This window comes from Musca autumnalis, unplaced genomic scaffold (assembly GCF_047663935.1).
Source record: "Musca autumnalis isolate F117 unplaced genomic scaffold, ASM4766393v1 scaffold_5, whole genome shotgun sequence".
NCBI lineage: Eukaryota > Metazoa > Arthropoda > Insecta > Diptera > Muscidae > Musca > Musca autumnalis.
Window position 1 is genome coordinate 39,675,397 of NW_027412088.1, and position 21,306 is coordinate 39,696,702.

Sequence of the window (21,306 nt, forward strand, 5' to 3'; positions counted from 1 at the left end):
GTTGATCCATTCGAGAATTATCGTGCGCTCCAGCCAGACAGACAGACATGGCTAAATCAACTCCAAATTGTCTGAAACAGATTTCGTGCAATTATCAAAACACCAAAAATCGGGAGGTATGTTAATATGTGGTCTATTCCCAAACATGGACCTATGCAGACAATTTGTTGGAGAAATTTTGTGAGCCTCCAATGCCAAACTACTGGTATTTCGGTCAAAAAATGTAGCTGAAGTCCTCAAAATTACTAAATTCGGGCGGTACCGTTATATGGGAGGCTATACCAAAACATGGACGTATGTCGAAAGTTTTTGATGGAAACATTTTGTGACCACTGGGAACCCCAAATTTCAAACAACATGTAGTTCGGTCAAAAACCGTACCTATAATCCTTAAAACACCGAAAATCAAATGTCAAATAACAGGTAGTTCGGTTAAATACTGTAGATAAAATCCTCAAAACCCCGAAAATCGGCAGGCACCGTTATATGCGATCTATACCAAAACATTTGCCTTTGTTGACCATTTTTGGTGCGTGACCGCAGAGTTTTGTCAAAAAATGTCGCTTAAGCCCACCAAATACCGAAAATCAGGAGGTACCTTTATACCTCCCATATACCAAAAACATGGATCTATGTCGACGAATTTTGATGGATAAGTTTGTGACTGGGAACCTCAAATGTCAAATAACTGGTAGTTCGATCAAAAACTGTAGATAAAATCCTCAAAATACCTAGAATCAGGAGGTACCGTTAATTATATGAGGGCTAGCTATACCATGGCATTAACCTATGCTGACACCACTTCCGAACAGTTTCAAAATTTTCACCGATGGGCCGAAGTTGAAAAAAGGATCGATCACCGTCTCTGTTGGTGTCCTAGTCTTACGAAAAAGGCACTCTATGTTTTGTGTCTATGCGATTTAATCTCTTTTTTATTTCTCTTGCATAAAACCTGCGGAGCCCTTATTGTCTTTAAGAGCATGAAATGGCTATGGGCGGCTCTTTTTGATATTGATGTTCGACTAATGACGGAGTACAAATTAAGGGAAAAGGGGGATTCGGCAGTTGGTAGTCCCAAGGAATTTTAGAGCTTTCCGATCATTACCTATGAAATCCTCCGAACGGCTACGATCCTCTGAAATGTTACTTTTCAATGTTCATATACAGAACATTTGTTCCATAAGTCGAACTAACAAAAGTTCTCCAATCCTTCCTGTTTGCTGTTGATGTCGCGTTTCACTTGTTCGCTCCAACGAAGCCTTGGCCATCTAGCTCTGCGTGAGCCGCCATACGGCCCGTATTTATACGCCTTTTTCGTGGGATCATCATCACTCATTCTTATGACATGGCCTAGCCAGCGCAATCGTTGTATCCAGATTCGTTCGACTATACTGATGTCGTTGTATGGTTGATACAGCTCGTTGCTTATACGGCGTCGGTATTCACCGTCAACCCCGATTGGCCCATAGGTCTTTCGAAGAATTTTCCTCTCGAACACACCAAGCATACGCTTATGTGCTTGCGTAAGTTACCATGCTTCGGAACCATCAATTAACACGGGCATTATCAGTGTTTTGAAAAGCGTAATTTTTGTTTGACGAGATATGGCTTTATTCTTAAACTGCTTACTTAGCCCATAGTAGCATCTGTTGGCCAACACTATTCTTCTTCGTATTTCAAAACTGATGTTGTTTGTAGGGTTTATGGCGGTGCCAAGGTAGACGAAGTCTTTTACTACCTCAAAATTGTAGGCACCAACATTCACAGTAGGTGCGAAATCTGTGGACGTATTACGCGTCGATACCATCAACATAGCTTTATCGCCGTTTGCTGCCACATCGACTCAAGATATCAACGTCATCGGCATAAGCAAGTAACATATCGCTGGTTGTTCCAGTTATTTTTACCTTCGCATTTCGTATAACCTTTTCCAACTGGATGTCGAATAGACCACACGACATGCCGTCTCCTTGTCTGAAACCTCTTTTTTGGTAATAAACTCTTCGGAGAGGTTCTTTACTATTTTAACTGAGGACCGAGTATCAGTTAACATCATCTTAGAAAGCCGAATAAAATTGCGGGAATACCAAAATATAATATAGTTTGGAATACCATCGAATGTATAGGTCTGTCGCAGGATGCTCTATAATCGACAAAGAGATGGTAAGTGTCAATCTGCATTTCTTGGGTATTTTCCAGGATTTGTCTCAAGTTAAATATCTGGTCAATGGTGGATTTTCCCGGTATAAAACCGTACTTATAGGGTCCTATTATTTCATTAGTTATAGGCTTCAGTCGCTCACACAATATGTCAGATAATATCTTATATACCATAGGGAGCAGACTTATGCCCCTGTAATTGGAGCACACAGTATTATCTCCCTTTTGTGGACTGGACATAGGATGCTCACGTTCCAATCGTCGGGTACACGTCCTTCCTGCCAAATGGTGCTAACTAGCTAAACAGTTCCGCTTGTAGGCCATCGGCTCCGGCTGCCTTATTATTCTCCAGCCGCTTACTTGCTTTCTTTCTTTATCTTATCTTGGGCGGGAGGTATGTGTAGTATTTTCGTCGCCTTCGTTAGTATTGGATACCAACAGTTTGGGAAAAATGTTCTTTCCATATCACGAGCACATTATCTGTAACAGTTTCCAAATTACCTTGCTGGTCTCTAAAGAAGGATGTGCCTATACCAAAGCCATCAGTTTAATGTTTCACTCTTTGGTAGCATTTTGGGACTTCATTCTGGCTCATGTATATTTCCGCTACATTGCGCTACGCGTTACCGACAGAAATCGGAAAAATTTAAACGCAAAATTATGAATGAAAATTTGAAATAAAAGTTGAATCCATTTGCGGTATCGGTAGGATTTAGCGACAAATTTATTTCGTTAATTATCGAAATTATAAGCAAATAAACATTTCCAGTGATCGAAAATTATCGTTACAGAATCGCACTACTGACGAGAATGTGTGGCTACATCCGAAACTAACGTCTTCTCCGCTTCTGCCCGTAGTATTCCATTTTATGACCAACTCTTAAAAATGTTGTTGTTCTTCAAATATTTGAAGCAAGTAAATATAGACTTTAGTTGAAATAAACACATACTATATTTTAAAAATGTTGATAATTATTGTTTAATTTTCAAAAACTTTTCGAGGAAAAACTAATTTCACCTATATATGACCGGTGTCCACATATCCACATAATTGTCTTTATTTTTTTTTAATTTATCAAAATTGTTAACAATCTCCGTTAATGGGTTAATTATTTGGTAAACTGTTGAATTTTCCATGTCAGGGTCCTTACTAACAACAAAACTAACGAACTAAAATCGATTTTGAAATACACAAAACTGTTTAAAGCTTTTAAACCAACAGACATGCAACGATAACGACACAATTTCAATCACATTAAACCGAAAAGGAATTGACCGCACTAGAAAATGTTCCACAAAAAACGAGAAACCTATCTAGACCAACCAAACGCAAACAAGGGAGGAAAAAAGACCTAGTCAAGCAAATTAATGGTAATTTCTTGTTATGGGCACAGATAGTAAATGAATAATAGATAAACAATAGTAGGAGTATCGAAAGAAAAACAAAAATGTCTGAATAGCAAATTCACTTGACTGACTGGCGTATCAATGTCATGACATGGTTTTTTGTGTTTTCTTCCTTTGATTGTTTCTGTTAGAAAGTTGAACATTTATTTTGACCTTCATCATAGGCAGTGAAAATTTTGTGCGGTTGGAAAGGTGAGTTGAAGAGAACTTTTAATGAATATATTTGTTAATTGTGTGTCTGTCGCATGTATTAGGGAACTTTTGGAAATGAGCCATTTATAACTACATAAAATACTAATGTTTATTTAATAAGGATGCAAATAGATTTGATTGATAAAAGTTGAGGATGAAGTTAACAATTTATATAGACCCAAGCAGCTTTTTGTTTGTTGATATCTTTTTAAATGTATTAGTCAAGGGCGGGTGATATTAATAGGGTTTTTTCTAAGGACATTGTTACAATCAAGCCGGCACTTAAGTAGATGAACAGCTGATAGAAAGTTTAAGAAGCTTATCAAGACTTGTGAAGGCGATAAATACTTTCACTCTTACCAACCTTCTTTTCTGGTTGACATAACACAGATATGTGTAAACTGTAAAATATAAAAATAAAATATAAAATGTAAAATACAAATTATAAAATAAAAAACATAACATATAAAATTTAAATATGAAATATAAAATATATAATATAAAATGTAAAATATAAAATACAAAATACAAAAAATAAAATATAAAATACAAAACCTAAAATATAAAAAATATATAAAATACAAAATATAAAAATAAAATATAACAAGTAAAAAGTCGTTAAGTTCGGCCGGGCCGAACTTTTTATACCCTCCACCATAAAATAGTCTTAATTAAAATGGAATAATTAGGGTCCTTTCACAATTTTAGGTGGAACAACTTTTCGACAATGGATAGACTCCTACTGCCTCCCTCTATTGCTTAAATTACACTGTGAACACAAATGTTGGGGCAGAGATAATTCCTTTTGGAGATGAAAGCCTTTGGTGTGTGTGTATATTAAAAACCCCGAAGGACATATGCGCTGTGAGTCGTACTTCCGCGTTATGGCGTGATGAAGTTTTTGCAAGAGACCCTGTAAGCCATCATGAATTAGCATTATATCTTTGTTTGTTGTTTTTTTTTTGTAGAGCACTTAAGCAACAGTGAACAAAGATATAACGCTAATTCCTAATGGCCCACAGGGTCTCTAACAAAAATTTCATCACGCCATAACGCAGAAGTTCGACTCACGGCGGATCTGTCTTTCGGGGTTCATAATATACTCACCAAGGCATTTCTTCCCCAAGAGGAATTTTCCGTGCCCCAGACTTTCACCTCCATTTTGTTGCACAGTGTTATCTAATCTAATCTAAAAAAATGTGTTCAGCTAGGTGAAAGGTACCACCTACGGGGCTATATCAAAGAGTCAACCTATCTTTAAATTTTTTGGCCGCAAAGTTTTATAGCTGCAGGGAACTTTAAGAGTCAAATTGAGAGTAGTTTCATCAAAACAATGTAGACCCTCAAAAATGGACCCATGTTGACGAATTTTAGTGAAGAAATTTCGTGACCACTAAAAAATTCCCGAAAATCGGGAGGTACAGTTATATGGGGGGATATACCAAAACATGGACCTATGTTGACGATGTTTCGTTGGACATGTTTTATGATAACTGAGAACTTCAAATGTCAAATTACAGCTATTTCGGTTAAAAACTATAGCTAAAATTCTCAAAATACAGAAAGTCGGGAGGTACCGTTATATGGGGGCTATACCAAAAAATGGACCTATGTTGGCGATGTTTGGTGGAGATATTTCATGACCACTGAGAACCTCAAATGGCAAATTACAGCTAGTTCGACTAAAAAAATTCTCAAAATACCGAAAATCGGGAGGTACCGATATATGGGGGCTATACCAAAACATGGACCTATGTTGACGATGTTTAGTGGAGATGTTTCACGACCACTGAGAACCACAAAAGTCAACTTGCAGATAGTTCGGTTACAAATTGTGGCTAAAATTCTCAAAATACCGAAAATCGGGAGATACCGTTATATGGGGGCTATACCAAAACATGGACCTATGTTGACGATGTTTCGTAGAGATATTTCATGACCACTGAGAACCTCAAATGTCAAATTGCAGATAGTTCGGTTAAAAATTGTGGCTAAAATTCTCAAAATACCGAAAATCGGGAGATACCGTTATATGGGGTCTATACCAAAACATGGACCTTTGCCCATATCCTTTGGGATATAAGTTTGCTGATCACTAGGAACCCTAAGTGCCAAATTATAGCTAATTCGGTCTGCAAATGTGGCGAAGAACGTCAAAATACCTCAAATCCGGAGGTACCGTTATATGGGGGCTATACCAAAGAGTGGACCGATATAGCCCATCTTCGAACTTGATCTTCCTATGGAAAAAAGACCCTCGCGTGTAAAATTTCAGCACTCTATCTCAATTATTGCGGACGTTAGAGTGATTACAACAGACGGACGGACAGACGGACATGGCTAGATCGTCTTAAAATTTTATCCTGATCAAGAATATATATACTTTATAGGGTCGCAAATGATTGGTTCGATGTGTTACAAACGGAATGACAAACTTAATATACCCTCCATACTATGGTGGAGGGTATAAAAATAAAAATTATAAAATATAAAATATCAAATATAAACTTTAAAATATAAAATATTAATTGCAAAAATCATAAATGCGTTTAAAGTGTTATCAAAACAAGGTCTTTATATTACCGTCTAGCCTCTCTGCCTTAACGCCCTCCACCCACTTATCAATAAATATTGTATATTCTTTTCTTGTTTGCCCCGCAACCATTACCGTCTAATGATCCACATAATTCCTTTATTATCCAACAGAATAACATCGTTTGTATTGCTGATGAACAGTCCTTTCATGGAGGCTCAGGGCTTCTTTTTTTTCTTCCTTCTACTTTCTTATCCATCCTTGTGCCTGGAAAGCTTACTGGAGGTACATAGCTGTTTGTCGTCTATCTGTATAAACACACAAGATGATGACACATAAATATTAAAGAATATACTATAATGTTGAAATCAACAGACATTGCTCTGTGAAAATATGCCGCAGCACTAAATAAAAAGAAAAATGAAAACTTTTCAATCAAACTTCTTAAAAATATGTAAGTCAAGAAAAGATTTTCTTAACGATACGCGCAAATCTTTTGAAGAGAATACATTAAAATTTAAATGCGTGTAAATAAAGAGAAATATTTTGATATTCAAGACAGAGGATACAAAACAAATTTAAGCAATGATTTGTTATCAAGTTGGGAAGGCAGATTTTACTGTGAAACAATAAAGGGATTTAAATTTATTGAAAAGCCTTTGCAGATTATATAAAAATCCAAAAGGAAAAATTAGTCTTAGGCCAAACTTTCATGGCGTGCTGAAATTTTTGCTTGTGACCCGATAATGCATGAAGAAATAACCCCATATCTGTGTTTACTGATATGATATCTTATTTTTGGAACTGTAACATTTGTATATACATACAACACATTTATGTTTGAATTTAATTAAAATCTTAATTTCCAACGAACATAAACCACAGGTCCCAATCTCACATTCATTTCGAATTCCCTACTTCCTAGGGCTATTTCCCGCATGTAAGCATGCAAACTAAAGTTTCAACTACACGCAAATCTAATTTACCGACAAAAGTGAACTAACTGTCTTTCGAGAAAGTCAAAAATTTTGCCACAAACAATTTCACACTAAGTTAGATCGTTAAAATACACATGTTCGTATATACGTTTCTTCATGTGCGAGCTCATGTGCATTACGTTAACGACACTTTACACACATTCAAATTGTTCCAAGCGGAAATGCAGGCATTAAGAAATTGCCAAAGTACAGAGGAAAATTGCCGCTATTTTTGATGCATGTCGTACAACTGAGTTTTTGTTATTTTTCATTTCCTGACATTAGAAAATCGGCAGAAAAGCTTCAAACACATACATACAAGCACCACATAGGCATACAATAAGTCGCGAAAAATGTGCACCAAAATGCCAAAAAGAAAGAAAGTTCAATGAACCACAAAATCGTTACGTTTTATATTGTTTTTTTTTCATAGTTGTTTTCTAGTCGTCAACATGGTGGCCAACTAATTTCATTTGAATTTTCTTTTGTTTTTCTCGCTTATCCCTCTCTGTGGTGCTTTAGAAATATCTGCATGTAACAAGTCGTCTCGCATTGTTTTCCCTTTAGTCTTGTGATACTTGGGTTAGAGCGATAGAAATTGGCTTTATCTTGAATGTGAATCAATAACGAGTTCGTGCTTCAACTCTTGTCACGAAACTGTAATCAGCTAAAATTCATAAGAAATGTTAAGAAAAGTCGTGTATCTTAACAATGCATACATACATATACATAGATATATACAAATTTACTTCAGTATATATATTTTCATTTAAGATGGTTGCATAGAAAGCTACATCGATACACATAAATATTCTGAAATCTGTTGCCGAAACAGCTACAAATTTGGGCATAAAATATTTAAAGTCAGATACACATTTGTGATCATATTTCTGTTAAGTTTAAATTTTCGAAATATTTGAGTAATAATTTAAAATTTGATTATTTCGTTTATAACTCGATTTTTTCTATTCTTAAACCGATTTAAATTCATTAAAAATTATAATTACACTGTACAACAAAATCGAACTTTTTTAAAATTACAAGAAACCCCGCACAGATTATAAAAGAGGAGCGAAAAAAAGAAGACACGTGTATCGGCGTTTTGAAAGTTTACATCGGGAAGTAACCTAAATAGGCGTGGCAATTTCCGCCCATTTCTACAGGTTTTGAAATATTCTACATCAGAATCCTTGGAATCCTTGCATTTTAGGTATAAAGTGTCTTTGGCAATATTGCTGACAACAATGCGGTGTATCTTTTTATGATTATTATTATTATATTATTAACCCCCATGCGAGTCACTAAAGGGGTCTTTTTGGTCCCTTTTTTCAAAAACGTTTAAAAACTCCTTTAAAATGTGATCGTATCAGATCAAAATATTCCACAAAATTATTTGTCATAAAATTTTACTATAGGTCCCCGAATACACCAAAACTCTAAATCGTACCTAAACGTCAGGATTCTGCCAAAAGTAAAATCACGTTTTAGGGTTAATGTTGTACTTTATCTGAGTTTATTAAGTTTTGTCCCACAAAACTTCATTCTAGATAGAAGGCGTCAAAGACAAAAATAATCTCCATCAAATTTCAATGTAAGTCGCCGAATAAATGAAATATGTATTTGCAATATATATCAAGAAAATATATACATCAAGTTTTCCAACAAAACACCCAAATATTTTTTGAATAAATTTGTTTTGTTCTTTTTTCAAGTTGATGCATGAAAGTAACATAAAATTTAGTTCCAAACGAAAGGTGCTAAAAGAAGAAATATTCTACAGAAAATTTCATTGTAAGTCCTAGAACAAACTAGATATCTGAGTAAAATACTTTGATAAGAAAATGACGTTACAATATTAGATATTATAGGTAGAAATTATTTGTTAAACTTTTAGACTCTTTATTAAAATTTATTCAATACTGAGTCAAAATCTCCTAAAATACCTCACTTTTTTGGGGTTGTGTCAAAAGAAGAAATGTTCCAAATCAAATTGCATTATGAGTCTCTGAACAAAAGAAATTTGTAGGTATAATATTTAACATCTCCAGAAGCTTTCGCTTTTTATACCCTCCACCATAGTATGGAGGGTATATTAAGTTTGTCATTCCGTTTGTAACACATCGAACTAATCATTTGCGACCCTATAAAGTATATATATTCTTGATCAGGATAACATTCTAAGACGATCTAGCCATGTCCGTCCGTCCGTCCGTCTGTTGTAATCACTCTAGCATCCGCAATAATTGAGATAGAGTGCTGAAATTTTGCACCCCAGGGTCTTTTTTCCATAGGCAGGTCAAGTTCGAAGATGGGCTATATCGGTCCACTCTTTGGTATAGCCCCCATATACCGGTACCTCCGAATTTGAGGTATTTTGACGTTTTTCGCTACATTTGCAGACCGAATTAGCTATAATTTGGCACTTAGGGTTCCTAGTGATCAACAAACTTATATCCCAAAGGAAATGGGCATAGGTCCATGGTTTGGTATACTCTCCATATAACGGTACCTCCCGATTTTCGGTATTTTGAGAATTTTAGCTACAATTTGAAACCGAACTATCTGCAATTTGACATTTGAGGTTCTCAGTGGTCATGAAACATCTCCACCAAACATCGTCAACATAGGTCCATGTTTTGGTATAGCCCCCATATAAGGATACCTCCCAATTTTCGGTATTTTGAGTATTTTAGCCACAATTTGTAACCGAACTGTCTGCAATTTGACATTTGAGGTTCTCCGTGGTCATGAAACATCTCCACGAAACATCGTCAACATAGGTCCATGTTTTGGTATAGCCCCCATATAAGGATACCTCCCGATTTTCGGTATTTTGAGAATTTTAGCTATAATTTTTAACCGAACTAGCTGTAATTTGCCATTTGAGGTTCTCAGTGGTCATGAAATATCTTCACCAAACATCGTCAACATAGGTCCATGTTTTGGTATAGCCCCCATATAATGATACCTCCCGATTTTCGGTATTTTGAGAATTTTAGGCACAATTTGTAACCGACATTTGAGGTTCTCAGTGGTCATGAAACATCTCCAGCAAACATCGTCAACATAGGTCCATGTTTTGGTATGGCCCCCCTAAAACCGTACCTCCCGATTTTCGGTATTTTGAGCATTTTAGTTACAATTTTAAACCGAACTAGCTGTAATTTGAGATTTGAGGTTCTCCGTGGTCATGAAACATCTCCACGAAACATCGTCAACAGAGGTCCATGTTTTGGTATAGCCCCCATATAACGGTATCTCCCGATTTTCGATATTTTGAGAATTTTATCTGAAATTTTTAACCGAACTAGCTGTAATGATCGGTATTTTGAGAATTTTAGCTACAATTTTGTCTATTCAAAAATAATCGTCAATATAGGTCCATGTTTTGGTATATCCCCCCATATAACTGTACCTCCCGATTTTCGGGAATTTTCAGTGGTCATGAAATTTCTTCACTAAAATTCGTCAACATGGGTCCATTTTTGAGGCTCTACATTATTTTGATAAAACTACCCTCAATTTGACTATTGAAGTTCCCTGCAGCTATAAAACTTTTCCGCCAAAAAATTTAAAGATAGGTTGACTCTGTGATATAGCCCCGTAGGTGGTACCTTTCACCTAGCTTTTTTTCGGTATTTTGAGCATTTTAGTTACAATTTTAAACCGAAGTAGCTGTAATTTGACATTTGAGGTTCTCAGTGGTCATGAAACATCTCCACGAAACATCGTCAACATAGGTCCATGTTTTCGTATAGCCCCCATATAACGGTATCTCCCGATTTTCGGTATTTTGAGATTTTCAGCTGCAATTTTTAACCGAACTAGCTGTAATGATCGGTATTTTGAGAATTTTAGCTACAATTTTGTCTATTAAAAAATAATCGTCAATATAGGTCCATGTTTTGGTATATCCCCCATATAAATGTATCTCCCGGTTTTCGGGAATTTTCAGTGGTCATGAAATTTCTTCACCAAAATTCGTCAACATGGGTCCATTTTTGAGGCTCTACATTATTTTGATAAAACTACCCTCAATTTGACTCTTGAAGTTCCCTGCAGCTATAAAACCTTTCCGCCAAAAAATTTAAAGATAGGTTGACTCTTTGATATAGCCCCGTAGGTAGTACCTTTCACCTAGCTGAACACATTTTTTAGATTAGATAACACTGTGCAACAAAATGGAGGTGAAAGTCTGGGGCACGGAAAATTCCTCTTGTGGAAGATAGGCCTTGGTGACAGATCCACCTGATGAAATTTTTGTTAGAGACCCTGTGGCCCCTCAGGAATTAGCGTTATATCTTTGTTTACTGTTGCTTAAGTGCTCTACAAAAACAACAAACGGAAGTTTGACTCACGGCGCATCGGTGTCCTTCGGTGTTTTTAATATACACACACCAAGGGTTTTCATATCCAAAAGGAATTATCTCTGCCCCAACATTTGTGTTCACAGTGTAATTTAAGCAATAGTGGGAGGCAGTAGGATTCTATCCATTGTCGAAAAGTTGTTCCACCTAAAATTGTGAAAGGACCCTAATTATTCCATTTAAAGTAAGACTATTTTATGGTGGAGGGTATAAAAAGTTCGGCCCGGCCGAACTTAACGACTTTCTACTTGTTAGTTGTTCAACCTTGATTTTCATACCTAATTTAAAGATTCTAGCTATATCCGTTAAAAATAAACATATAATATTGTTCCACAAACATACCAGACGGGATAGGGGAGACTTTTTTCATATCAATGGGTGCACCCCGATTCATATTAGCTCAATGATATGGGACCTACTGATTATTGCCGAGTCCTAAGGACACCACATGTAAAGAAGTTTTACATGGCTGAAATACTCAAAAAATGTCGTCCACATTACTGAGGGGTATTTTGCCACAGTTGAAAATTTGATGTTGCCTGGCCTGGGAATCGAACCCACAACCTTTAGCGTGCAAGGCGGGTGTGCATACCATTGCACCACGGTGGCACCCAAATACAATTTGTACCAAAATTAGTATTAGTATTTTAGTACTTTTCGTGCACTTGTCATTCGAATTTACAAAAACCCTTTGGTACATCTTTCTAACTGTCTATCAGTGTTCCTCGTTAAAAATTTCAGAATTCTAGCTCTTCCCGTTTGCCTAATACAAACGTTGCCATATTTAGTACCTTTTAGTACTTTTCGTACCCTTCTAGTTCGAATTTCCAAAAAACCGGCCTTATCTCATCACTACACACCAACAACAACCCACACTTAAAATTTCAAGCTTCTAGCTTCAGCAGTTTCGTCTGGGCGATATACCAGTCACTCACTCAGTCATCATTAAGCTCTTTTATATATTAAGATATGAGTTTTATAAATACCCAAGAAGTATTATTTTTTTCATTTTTGATCAAAATTTAAAATATTTCGAAAAAAAAATTTAAAAATTTGTTAATAAAATAATTTTTTTTTTTTTTTGTTTTTATTGTTTGTTTATTGGCGTTTGAGCTTTTTAATATATTGGAACATAAGAAAAACTCAAAAACACCCATATTTTGATGCAAAATATAAAAAACTCAAAATTTTAACTTCGACCTTCAATGACTCTTCATGATGCTTATTGATGTTTGGGAAAACAGATTGTGTTATGAAACTATCTCTATCCATTCAAAAGATACAGAATTTTCAACAAGCAAAAACGATTCTGAACCACTGTGCTACGTCAGTAAGTTTTGTGCAAATAAATTTAAGACCTTCAAAATACTTCGAAATGGCTAAACCACTTAAAAACGCCTAAAATCGTGTGGACATTTTGTATATGGAAACATGCTCCAATAAATCGAACTTTACATACATATTTACAAATGAATACAATTTTAAACTAATGCATGTACATATATTTTGCCTACTCACACACCCACCCATTTCATCTACGACTTTTTTTATTGAAGTAAAGAATAAAATTAGAAACAACCATGAATGGACATCCGGACTTAACGCTGTTAATAAATAAAATATTTTCCTGTTTTTCTCATTCTCTCTGAAATAAGCTTTATCCTCAGTGCTTTCAAAATAAAAAGAAACTTTTCAAAAGGAAGTTATCAACTAAACAACCAAACTGCAGCAACAGCAACAACATTAACGTCAACCATAACAACAAAAATCTTTTAATCATCTGTTATACTTTTTTATGGGATTTTTATGTTTTGTAAACACAACAAATAAAAACAAACTTATTTCTACAATTTTTTTGCATTTCTTTCCTTTGTCTCTTCTTTTTTTTGGCTTTCATCCTGGCTATTTTCAACTGTTTGTGTTGATGTGACGTTGCAGCGTAAAACATTCGCCGTCTCACATCATGGCAAAAGTGGCGGTCTGACGTTGGACTGGCAAACGGGATTCGCATTGGCTGAGGGTGCCGACTCGGCTACTGTATGGCAGTATAAATTCTCACAGCTGAGAGGTTCCAGTGATGATGGTAAATCCAAGCTAAAGTTACATTTTCAGGATCATGAGACCCGAGCTATTGAAACAAAAGTAAGTAGAAAAAAAAAACATACCGTTATGACTGCTACTTAGCTATGAACGTTTGTGTGTGTGTGTGAATGAGGATAGAAGTGAATAAATAATGATGGGTGGTACTTGTGCCCCTAATATATGCTTGTGTGAGTGTGTGTCCGTATGAGAGTTGTTGTTAATGAATAAATAAATGATTTACAAATGAACAAAACAAAAATAATGTCTACACACATACTAAGTAGCAGTAATATTTTTCCCATTAAAGTTGTGTACTTTGTTCTTTAAATAGCGACTAGATTTTCGCTGAAGTGATTTTCATGTTTAGTTTTGTTTTTGTTTTATTGTTTTAATTTTTCTATTGCTTATTTATGGTTTTTATATTATTGTTTTATGGGACATTTCACGGTGAAATGCAAAAAGCAAAACGTTTCATATGGAAGCAAAATGGCAATACAAGAATGCTGAAACACTTAAATCAATGGGAACAATTCGAAATTTTGCAAGTAATATATTAAAAAAATTAAAATTAAACGTCGCACAGTGGTTCAGGTATCGATTTTCCTGGCAAAAATCCCATTTTTTGTCGCCACCGATTGTAAATTTCTATATGGGATTCGATAGTAAAAATATTGAAACTAAGGAAACCAAAAAAAATATTAATTGTTGCACATACATCCCGGAAGGGACAAAAAGGACTTCTCTCATATCATTGAGTGCACCCCAATTCATACTAGCTCAATGATATTGGACCTAAATGTCGCCGGCATTACTGAGGGGATTTTTTCCACCGTGGAAAATTTGATGTTGCCTAGCCGGGGAATCAAACCCACAACCTTTAGCGTGCAAGGCGGATGTGCATACCATTGCACCACGGTGGCACAAAAAATTAGGTTAAAATATTGGAAGGTGTGGGCGTGGCGTGCTCGTAAAGACGACCTTTTTTTGCGTTATTTAGGAAAATACGTCATTGCAAATTTATGGAGAAAGTAATAGCTATTTCTCGGAAACTATAACAGATATTGTGTTAATTTTTTAAGAGGTAGGTAAGATTGTTACATCCCTTTCAATTAATTGCCGTAACGTTTACACCAAGTGAGCTATTTTATTATTCCTCAGGTGCAATAATGCACTCAATCCAATTGTTAAAGCACTTTTTCCACTCCGACTGAGACACCTCCAAAACATGGTTTTTGAATGCTTCAACATCATTTTCTGGCGACGAAAATTGTTAACCACACCTTTTTTCTTGATGTGCGGAATCAAATGAAGTCAAGTCAGGGTTGTACGGCGGATAACCCATTAACTCCACGTTTTATAAGGTCAAAAAGACGCTGGTTTGAATCAATGTCGATGTGTGACAGCTCACACTGTCATGATGCACAATGATTCGTCATCTCTTGTTTTTTTTCGAATTTCTCCGGAAACATCAGGCAAACAAATTAAAGTGTACCACTCAGAATTAACCATCCTACGTTCCTTAAGCCGTATGGTAGGCAGATGGTTAGTTTACCTGAAGAAATAGTGCTTCTTCCATGAACAACTTTCGTTGGATTTGGCTCGCCTTCGAAGACCCCTGCGGTCGATTGCTGTTTCATTGCGGGATCATACGCATAGATCCAAGATTCGTCGTCTGTGATAATCTTATAAACGTCGCGATCGTATTTATACACAATTTATTTCAACAAGTGATTATCAAATTATGCTAATGAGAAAATCCCATTTTTGAGGTCAAGTGTTCATAGAATTTCAAATATTAGTTGGTGGAAAAAATGTCCTAGGATACCTCTATCTCACGGTATATAACATGACGATCGTGCATTTTCCGTGCACACACGCCTTAATGTTTTTCTGGCACAACGGCCGTTTTTAGACGACCCTGACGAACTTCGTTTTTTTGGCGAGTGTCGGCCACGATTGAATTCATTAAACCAGTTTTTCATAGTGATATAGAATGGCCTCTTATCGATATAAAAGGATTAAATATGATTGATGATCCAAGTCGAAAGTTGTGAAAAATGATCGGACGAAAATGTTCACAAGTAAATTCATTTTTTTTTTTTTTTTGCAAAGCAATTTTTTCAGGTCACGGTAAACAACACTACACATGATCTTATGTCAAACTGCCCTCAGTACGCTTAGGCTAAAAAGTGGAAAACTTTCAAAAAAATTAATGGCGCCTGACAAGGCTGCCTGTTACCTTTTCTGGTTTCCCTAAGTACTTTATAGGGTCGCAAATGATTATGTCAGTGCGTTACAAACGGAGAAACTAACTTAATATAACACTGTGCAACATTTTCAAGGTAATTTTGAGCAAACAACTTCTAGTGCGGTTTCTATGACAGTGCAGACCCAATAGACAAAAAGCCTCTTTGGGTTTTGTTTTGTTAGATCGGGTTCTGATTTTATGGCCCTATCCAAACAACGTTGAATATTGACTTTTTAAAGCAAATCAGGGCTATATCTTTAAAACCATCACGAATCTTTCCATGACAGCCGCAGCAAACTTGTAGATAAGAACAAGGAGAAGGTATTTGGAAAAATAATCTATCTCTCTATCGCGTTATTTCTAGCATATTTTTCAACGACAATTTGAAAAATATTTTTTTTTTTCTTTATTATTCCACTTGGGAACATAGGGCTTCTATAATACATTTCCATCTTAATCTATCTTGACATATTAATTTTATTTCATCGAAAGATTTATTTATCTGGTTTAATTCAGTCTTTATGGTTCTCCTCCAAGTATTTTTTGGACGTCCGGGTCGACGGTTTCCCTGAGGGTTCCACTCCAAGGCTGTTCTGGTGATCAGGCTGTTAATTGGTTTGCGCAATGTATGGCCAATCCATTTCCACTTTCGTCTTGTAATCTGTTGCAGTATTGGATCTTCCTTTGTCTGTCTTAAGAGTTCGTCGTTTGTTATGGTGTTTGGCCAAAACACTTTTAATATGATGCGCAAACATTTGTTTACAAATGTTTGTAATTTGTGTGCCACGCTTTTGGTCATTAGCCAAGTCTCGCTGCCATACAGTAATGTTGATTTTACACAACTGTTAAAAAGCCGAAGTTTCGTGTTCTTTGAAATGTGTGCTGATTTCCACGTTCTTTTCATGCGACCGAATGCTGATCTTGCTTTCTTGATCCGATTTTCAACATCGTCGCTTACTCCACCGTCTGCAGACATGATGCTACCGAGGTAGCAGAAGCTTTTTTCGTATTTTATAGGATTGTTGTCAATCATGAAGTTGTTTGCGTTGGTATTATTTATTCGCATCGCGTATGTTTTTGCTGTGTTTATTTCTAGACCCACAGTTTTTGCAATTTTTTCTAAGTCGTCTAATTTGCTCTGCATTAGATTAAAGTTGTGTGACAGTAAGCATATATCGTCGGCATAATCAAGATCTTCCAAGTGTCGGTCAAAGGTCCAGTTAATACCTCTTTTTTGGAACATACATTTACCATAATCTCATCCAAAACTGCTGCAAATAGAAGGGGGGAAAGGGGACAACCTTGTTTAACTCCCGCATTCGTATGGAAGTGTTCACTTGTGAGGCCGCAGTGACGAACAGTGAGGGTGGTGCTCTCGTACATTGCCTTGATTATATTGATTATTTTTTGTGGCACCCCTTTCGCTGCTAGAGTTGCCCATATAGCTTCACGGTTTATTGAGTCGAAAGCTTTTTTGAAATCAATAAATATGAGATATAGTGGTGTTTTCCATTCTATAGATTGCTCTATTATTATACGTAGTGTGTTAATTTGATCTAAGCAGCTTCGGTTTGGTCGAAACCCTGCTTGTTCGTCACGCAGAGATTTCTCTATGCTTAGCAATAGGGTTATGACTTTTTGACATTTTTCCTTAAAAATGATTTCCTGTAGCAGGGATGAATGAACTTTTGCCTATTAATCACTATGCTATCGTTTATTCCATTGAAATATAAAAAAAGTTCACGCACAAATCGATTTAAAAAAAATAATTTTTTGAAAAAATATATGAAATGAAAAAAATTTTTTTTTTCAAAAAATTATTTTTTGTTGCACGAATGAATAAATATAAGCCTACTAATAACTATAATAACGTTTATTTCATTCAAATATTAAAAAAGTCGCGAAAAAAGTCACTTTGAAAAAATTTTAAATTTTTTGTTTTTTGTTAAAAAATTATATTTTTGAATAAAAGCGTTTACGACATTTTTACGATTCTCAGAATTGAAGAAAAATAGAGAGAAATAAATTTTATGTCATTTTAATTATCTCATGTGGCTCTAAAGTTTATTTTCAATTATATATCTGTTTTCAGTGACTTCAAAAAATTTTCCATAATTTTGATAAATTCAAATTTTAAAATCATGTTGTGCTTGAGGTTTTTTTACCGAATCACCTTATAATTAAGATTTTATGTAATCTTATGGCAAAACTCATCACGCTATGATACAGGGATATGAGGTTGTAAAAACGTCATAACCCTACTTAGCAATCTATCATTTAGAAGAATGGACATTATTTTGTAGATAGTGTTTAATATAGTGATGCCTCTCCAGTTGTCGCATATAGTTAGATCATTTTTCTTTGGCAGTTTTATGATGGCTCCTTTTGACCATGTAGTTGGGAATTGCTCGTTTATCCATACGTCTTTCATATACGGTTCTAAGATTTTTGCTGATGCGGTGGGATTTGTTTGCAGTAGTTCGGGCGGTATGCCGTCTTCTCCTGGTGATTTATTGCGCTTCAGTTTTAATATGGCGTCTCTTATCTCTTCTACAGTAGGTATATGTACAGCTATCGACTCGTTAATGGGGGTATTGCTTATACGTTCAAAGTGTTGTTTCCACAGATAGATTTGATCCTCCGGATTGGTGATTATTTCGCCGTTGAGATCTTTTAGCCCTCGGTTAGCTCGTACGTTGTTGTTGCAAAGTCGGCCTATTACCTGGTGGACTTTCCTGGCATCGTTCGCTCCTGCTGCTGCCTCTGCTTCTATGGCTATATTTTCAAGATATTTTCTTTTATCGGTTCTGGCTGCTTTTTTTACAGCCTTTGCTTTTATTTTGTATTCCTGGTTGGTATTGGCATCACCGAGTAGTTTTTCCTTTAAGGTATTCCTTTCCTGTATTAATTTCCAGGTGTTGTCAGATATCCAGATCTTTCTTGCTTCTTTTTGTCTGTATCCTATTTCCTTTTCCGCAATTGTTTTCAGCACGTTCACTGTTTCCTCCCATGGTTTGTTGTTGGTGGGTAGACATGTTTCCAAGAGTTCACTGACCGTCTCTCTCTTCTGAATATTGTTGTTGAGTACCTTCACATCGAGTTGCCTCTCTATCTTTTTGGATTTTCCTTTATAATTTCGACGAAGCTTTATTTTAATAGTGCCAACTAAAAGTTCGTGGTCTGTGTCCATATCTGCTCCTCGCTTTGTTCGCACGTCCTGTAACGAGCCTCTCCATTTACGACTGATGCATAAATGATCGATTTGATTACGGGTTTGATTATTTGGGGATGTCCACGTGTATTTGTGTATGTTTTTGTGGGGAAATAAAGACCCACCTATTATGAGGTCGAAGGTTTGGCAGAGATCTATTAGACGATCACCGTTGTTGTTCTTTAAGCCTAGGCCGTGTTTTCCTATTACGTGCGTAATGCCCTTATTTTCGGTTCCGATTTTTGCATTAAAGTCTCCGATGAGCACAATAATGTCGCGGTTAGGGATGTTTCGCAGTGTTGCGATCAGTTGGTTGTAGAATTCGTCTTTTATTGAGGAGTCAGCATCCTCTGTCGGAGCGTAACATTGTATGATGGAGACACTTTTTTTTGCTACTTGCTACGGAACCTTGCAGTGATTATGCGATCTGATATGGCACGCCAATAGATGAGAGATGTTCGATGTTTTTTGAGATTACTAATCCGACCCCACTTTCGCCTCTAGACTCCTTACCGCAGTATATAACCAGATTCCCTTCTTCAGTTATTAGTTCGCTACTTCCGTTCCATCGCATTTCACTGATACCTGTGATATCCAATTTGAACTTAGCAATTTGAGCTTCTAATTGTGCTAGCCTTGATGGTTCCCGAAGCGTCCTTACATTCCATTGAGCGATTCTTATCCGTTTCCGTGTGCTTAAGGTCGTCATCGTTATTTTGGTGTTGTTTTCTGTATTATTTGAAGTTTCAGTAATCAATTAAGTTTCGGATAAGAGAGTGATTGGCCCTCTGTACCCTATGACGATGTTGGGGCTGCCAACTTGCAGGTGCCGTCCCACCTGTTCTTTCGAGCACGTTTGTATAGCGAATCGCTTGATCCAAGCAGACATCCGCTTTCCGCTGTACAGAAGCCGTAGATGTGGATCCCACAACGCCAACTGTTTTTCAGACGCAACCATTCCAGCTTTCTAAGCCTCTGCTTGCCATTTGTATAAGTGTTTTACAGTAAGTGTTTTACAGTTTCAGAATGTTCTGAAGAATTGCTGAGCACATTATTTGGAATTTTTTGCGAAAGGTTGCTTGGTTCAACTCTCAATAGTTTGGCTGTAACTGACCCTAATTCCAGAAATTATGTAAACTTTTATATATTTTATCAATTTTGATGCGCCAGTTGCGGTTTCTACTACTCTAGGACTACAATATTGCTGAAGACCGCAAAGCAACATTCTCATTAGTTTCTGAGATAAAGCCCGGATCAATGGAAAAGGGTCGTTTTATCCCGGTAGAGATGAGGCCATAAAATCAAAACCCGATCTAAAAACATGAAACTCAACTAGGGGTTTTGTAGTCTCAATCTGTACTTTCAGAAAATGCCCACTAGAAGTTGTTTGCATTTTCAGTGTTGCACAGTGTAATCTCCATACTATAGTGGAGGGTATAAAAATAATTATTATATTTTATTTCAGAATATAAAAAGTTCGGTCCTGCCGTACTTAACGCTTGTTTTCTTCTTTATAGTTTATTGCATATTGGTTTGCTCTTCGATGTTTATATCCGTGGAAGCTGTAGGTGGCCCCTCTAGCTGCACGTTGATCAGCATTGTTGACAGCTTCTACGTGGTCTTCTCCATTCAGGCGTAGGATTTTAATTTTGGACTCTCTTTCCAAGTCTCTCCAGTGCTCCACACCAGCCTCTGTTGGTTTACTTAGTGGCGATTACGGACTATTGAAAATCCTTGTTCATCTTCGACAGACCTCTCAGCAGCTTTGGGCCATCACACCCTATGCTGGACAATCAAACTCTGGCACAAGGTCTCGATGAACCTCGCAAGAGTCCTCTCGGTAGAGGCGACAGCTTTCACTTCTTGTCGTTAGCCACAGCAACCATCAGGATGCCTTTAAAGACCTCGTTGAAGTGTCGTTTTGTTGTTGAAGGGACAGTTGTTTTGTGCTTCAGTATATTCCTCTGTCTAGGAACTATATCGTTGGCAATATTCTTAGCGATTTTGCCGATAATTAACTTTGATTTTGGTATAGGGCTCTCCGGACGTCGGACGGACTTTTTTTGACATTCATTGGTTGTCCATTTTAAGGGAAAAAAGATGTTGCTTTTTTGACATTTTTGTTGGTA

The 21,306-nt window shown here is 36.4% G+C and overlaps 1 protein-coding gene across 1 annotated transcript in view; it reads left to right on the plus strand.

The window, feature by feature from the left end:
• The window catches only part of Syn2 (Syntrophin-like 2), a 377,372-nt gene that overhangs the window by 348,335 nt on the left and 7,731 nt on the right, over nt 1-21,306 (plus strand). The window contains exon 9 of the mRNA XM_073957890.1: nt 13,575-13,778. Coding sequence (XP_073813991.1) covers nt 13,575-13,778 — 204 coding nt within the window. The remainder of the gene's footprint in view (nt 1-13,574; nt 13,779-21,306) is intronic.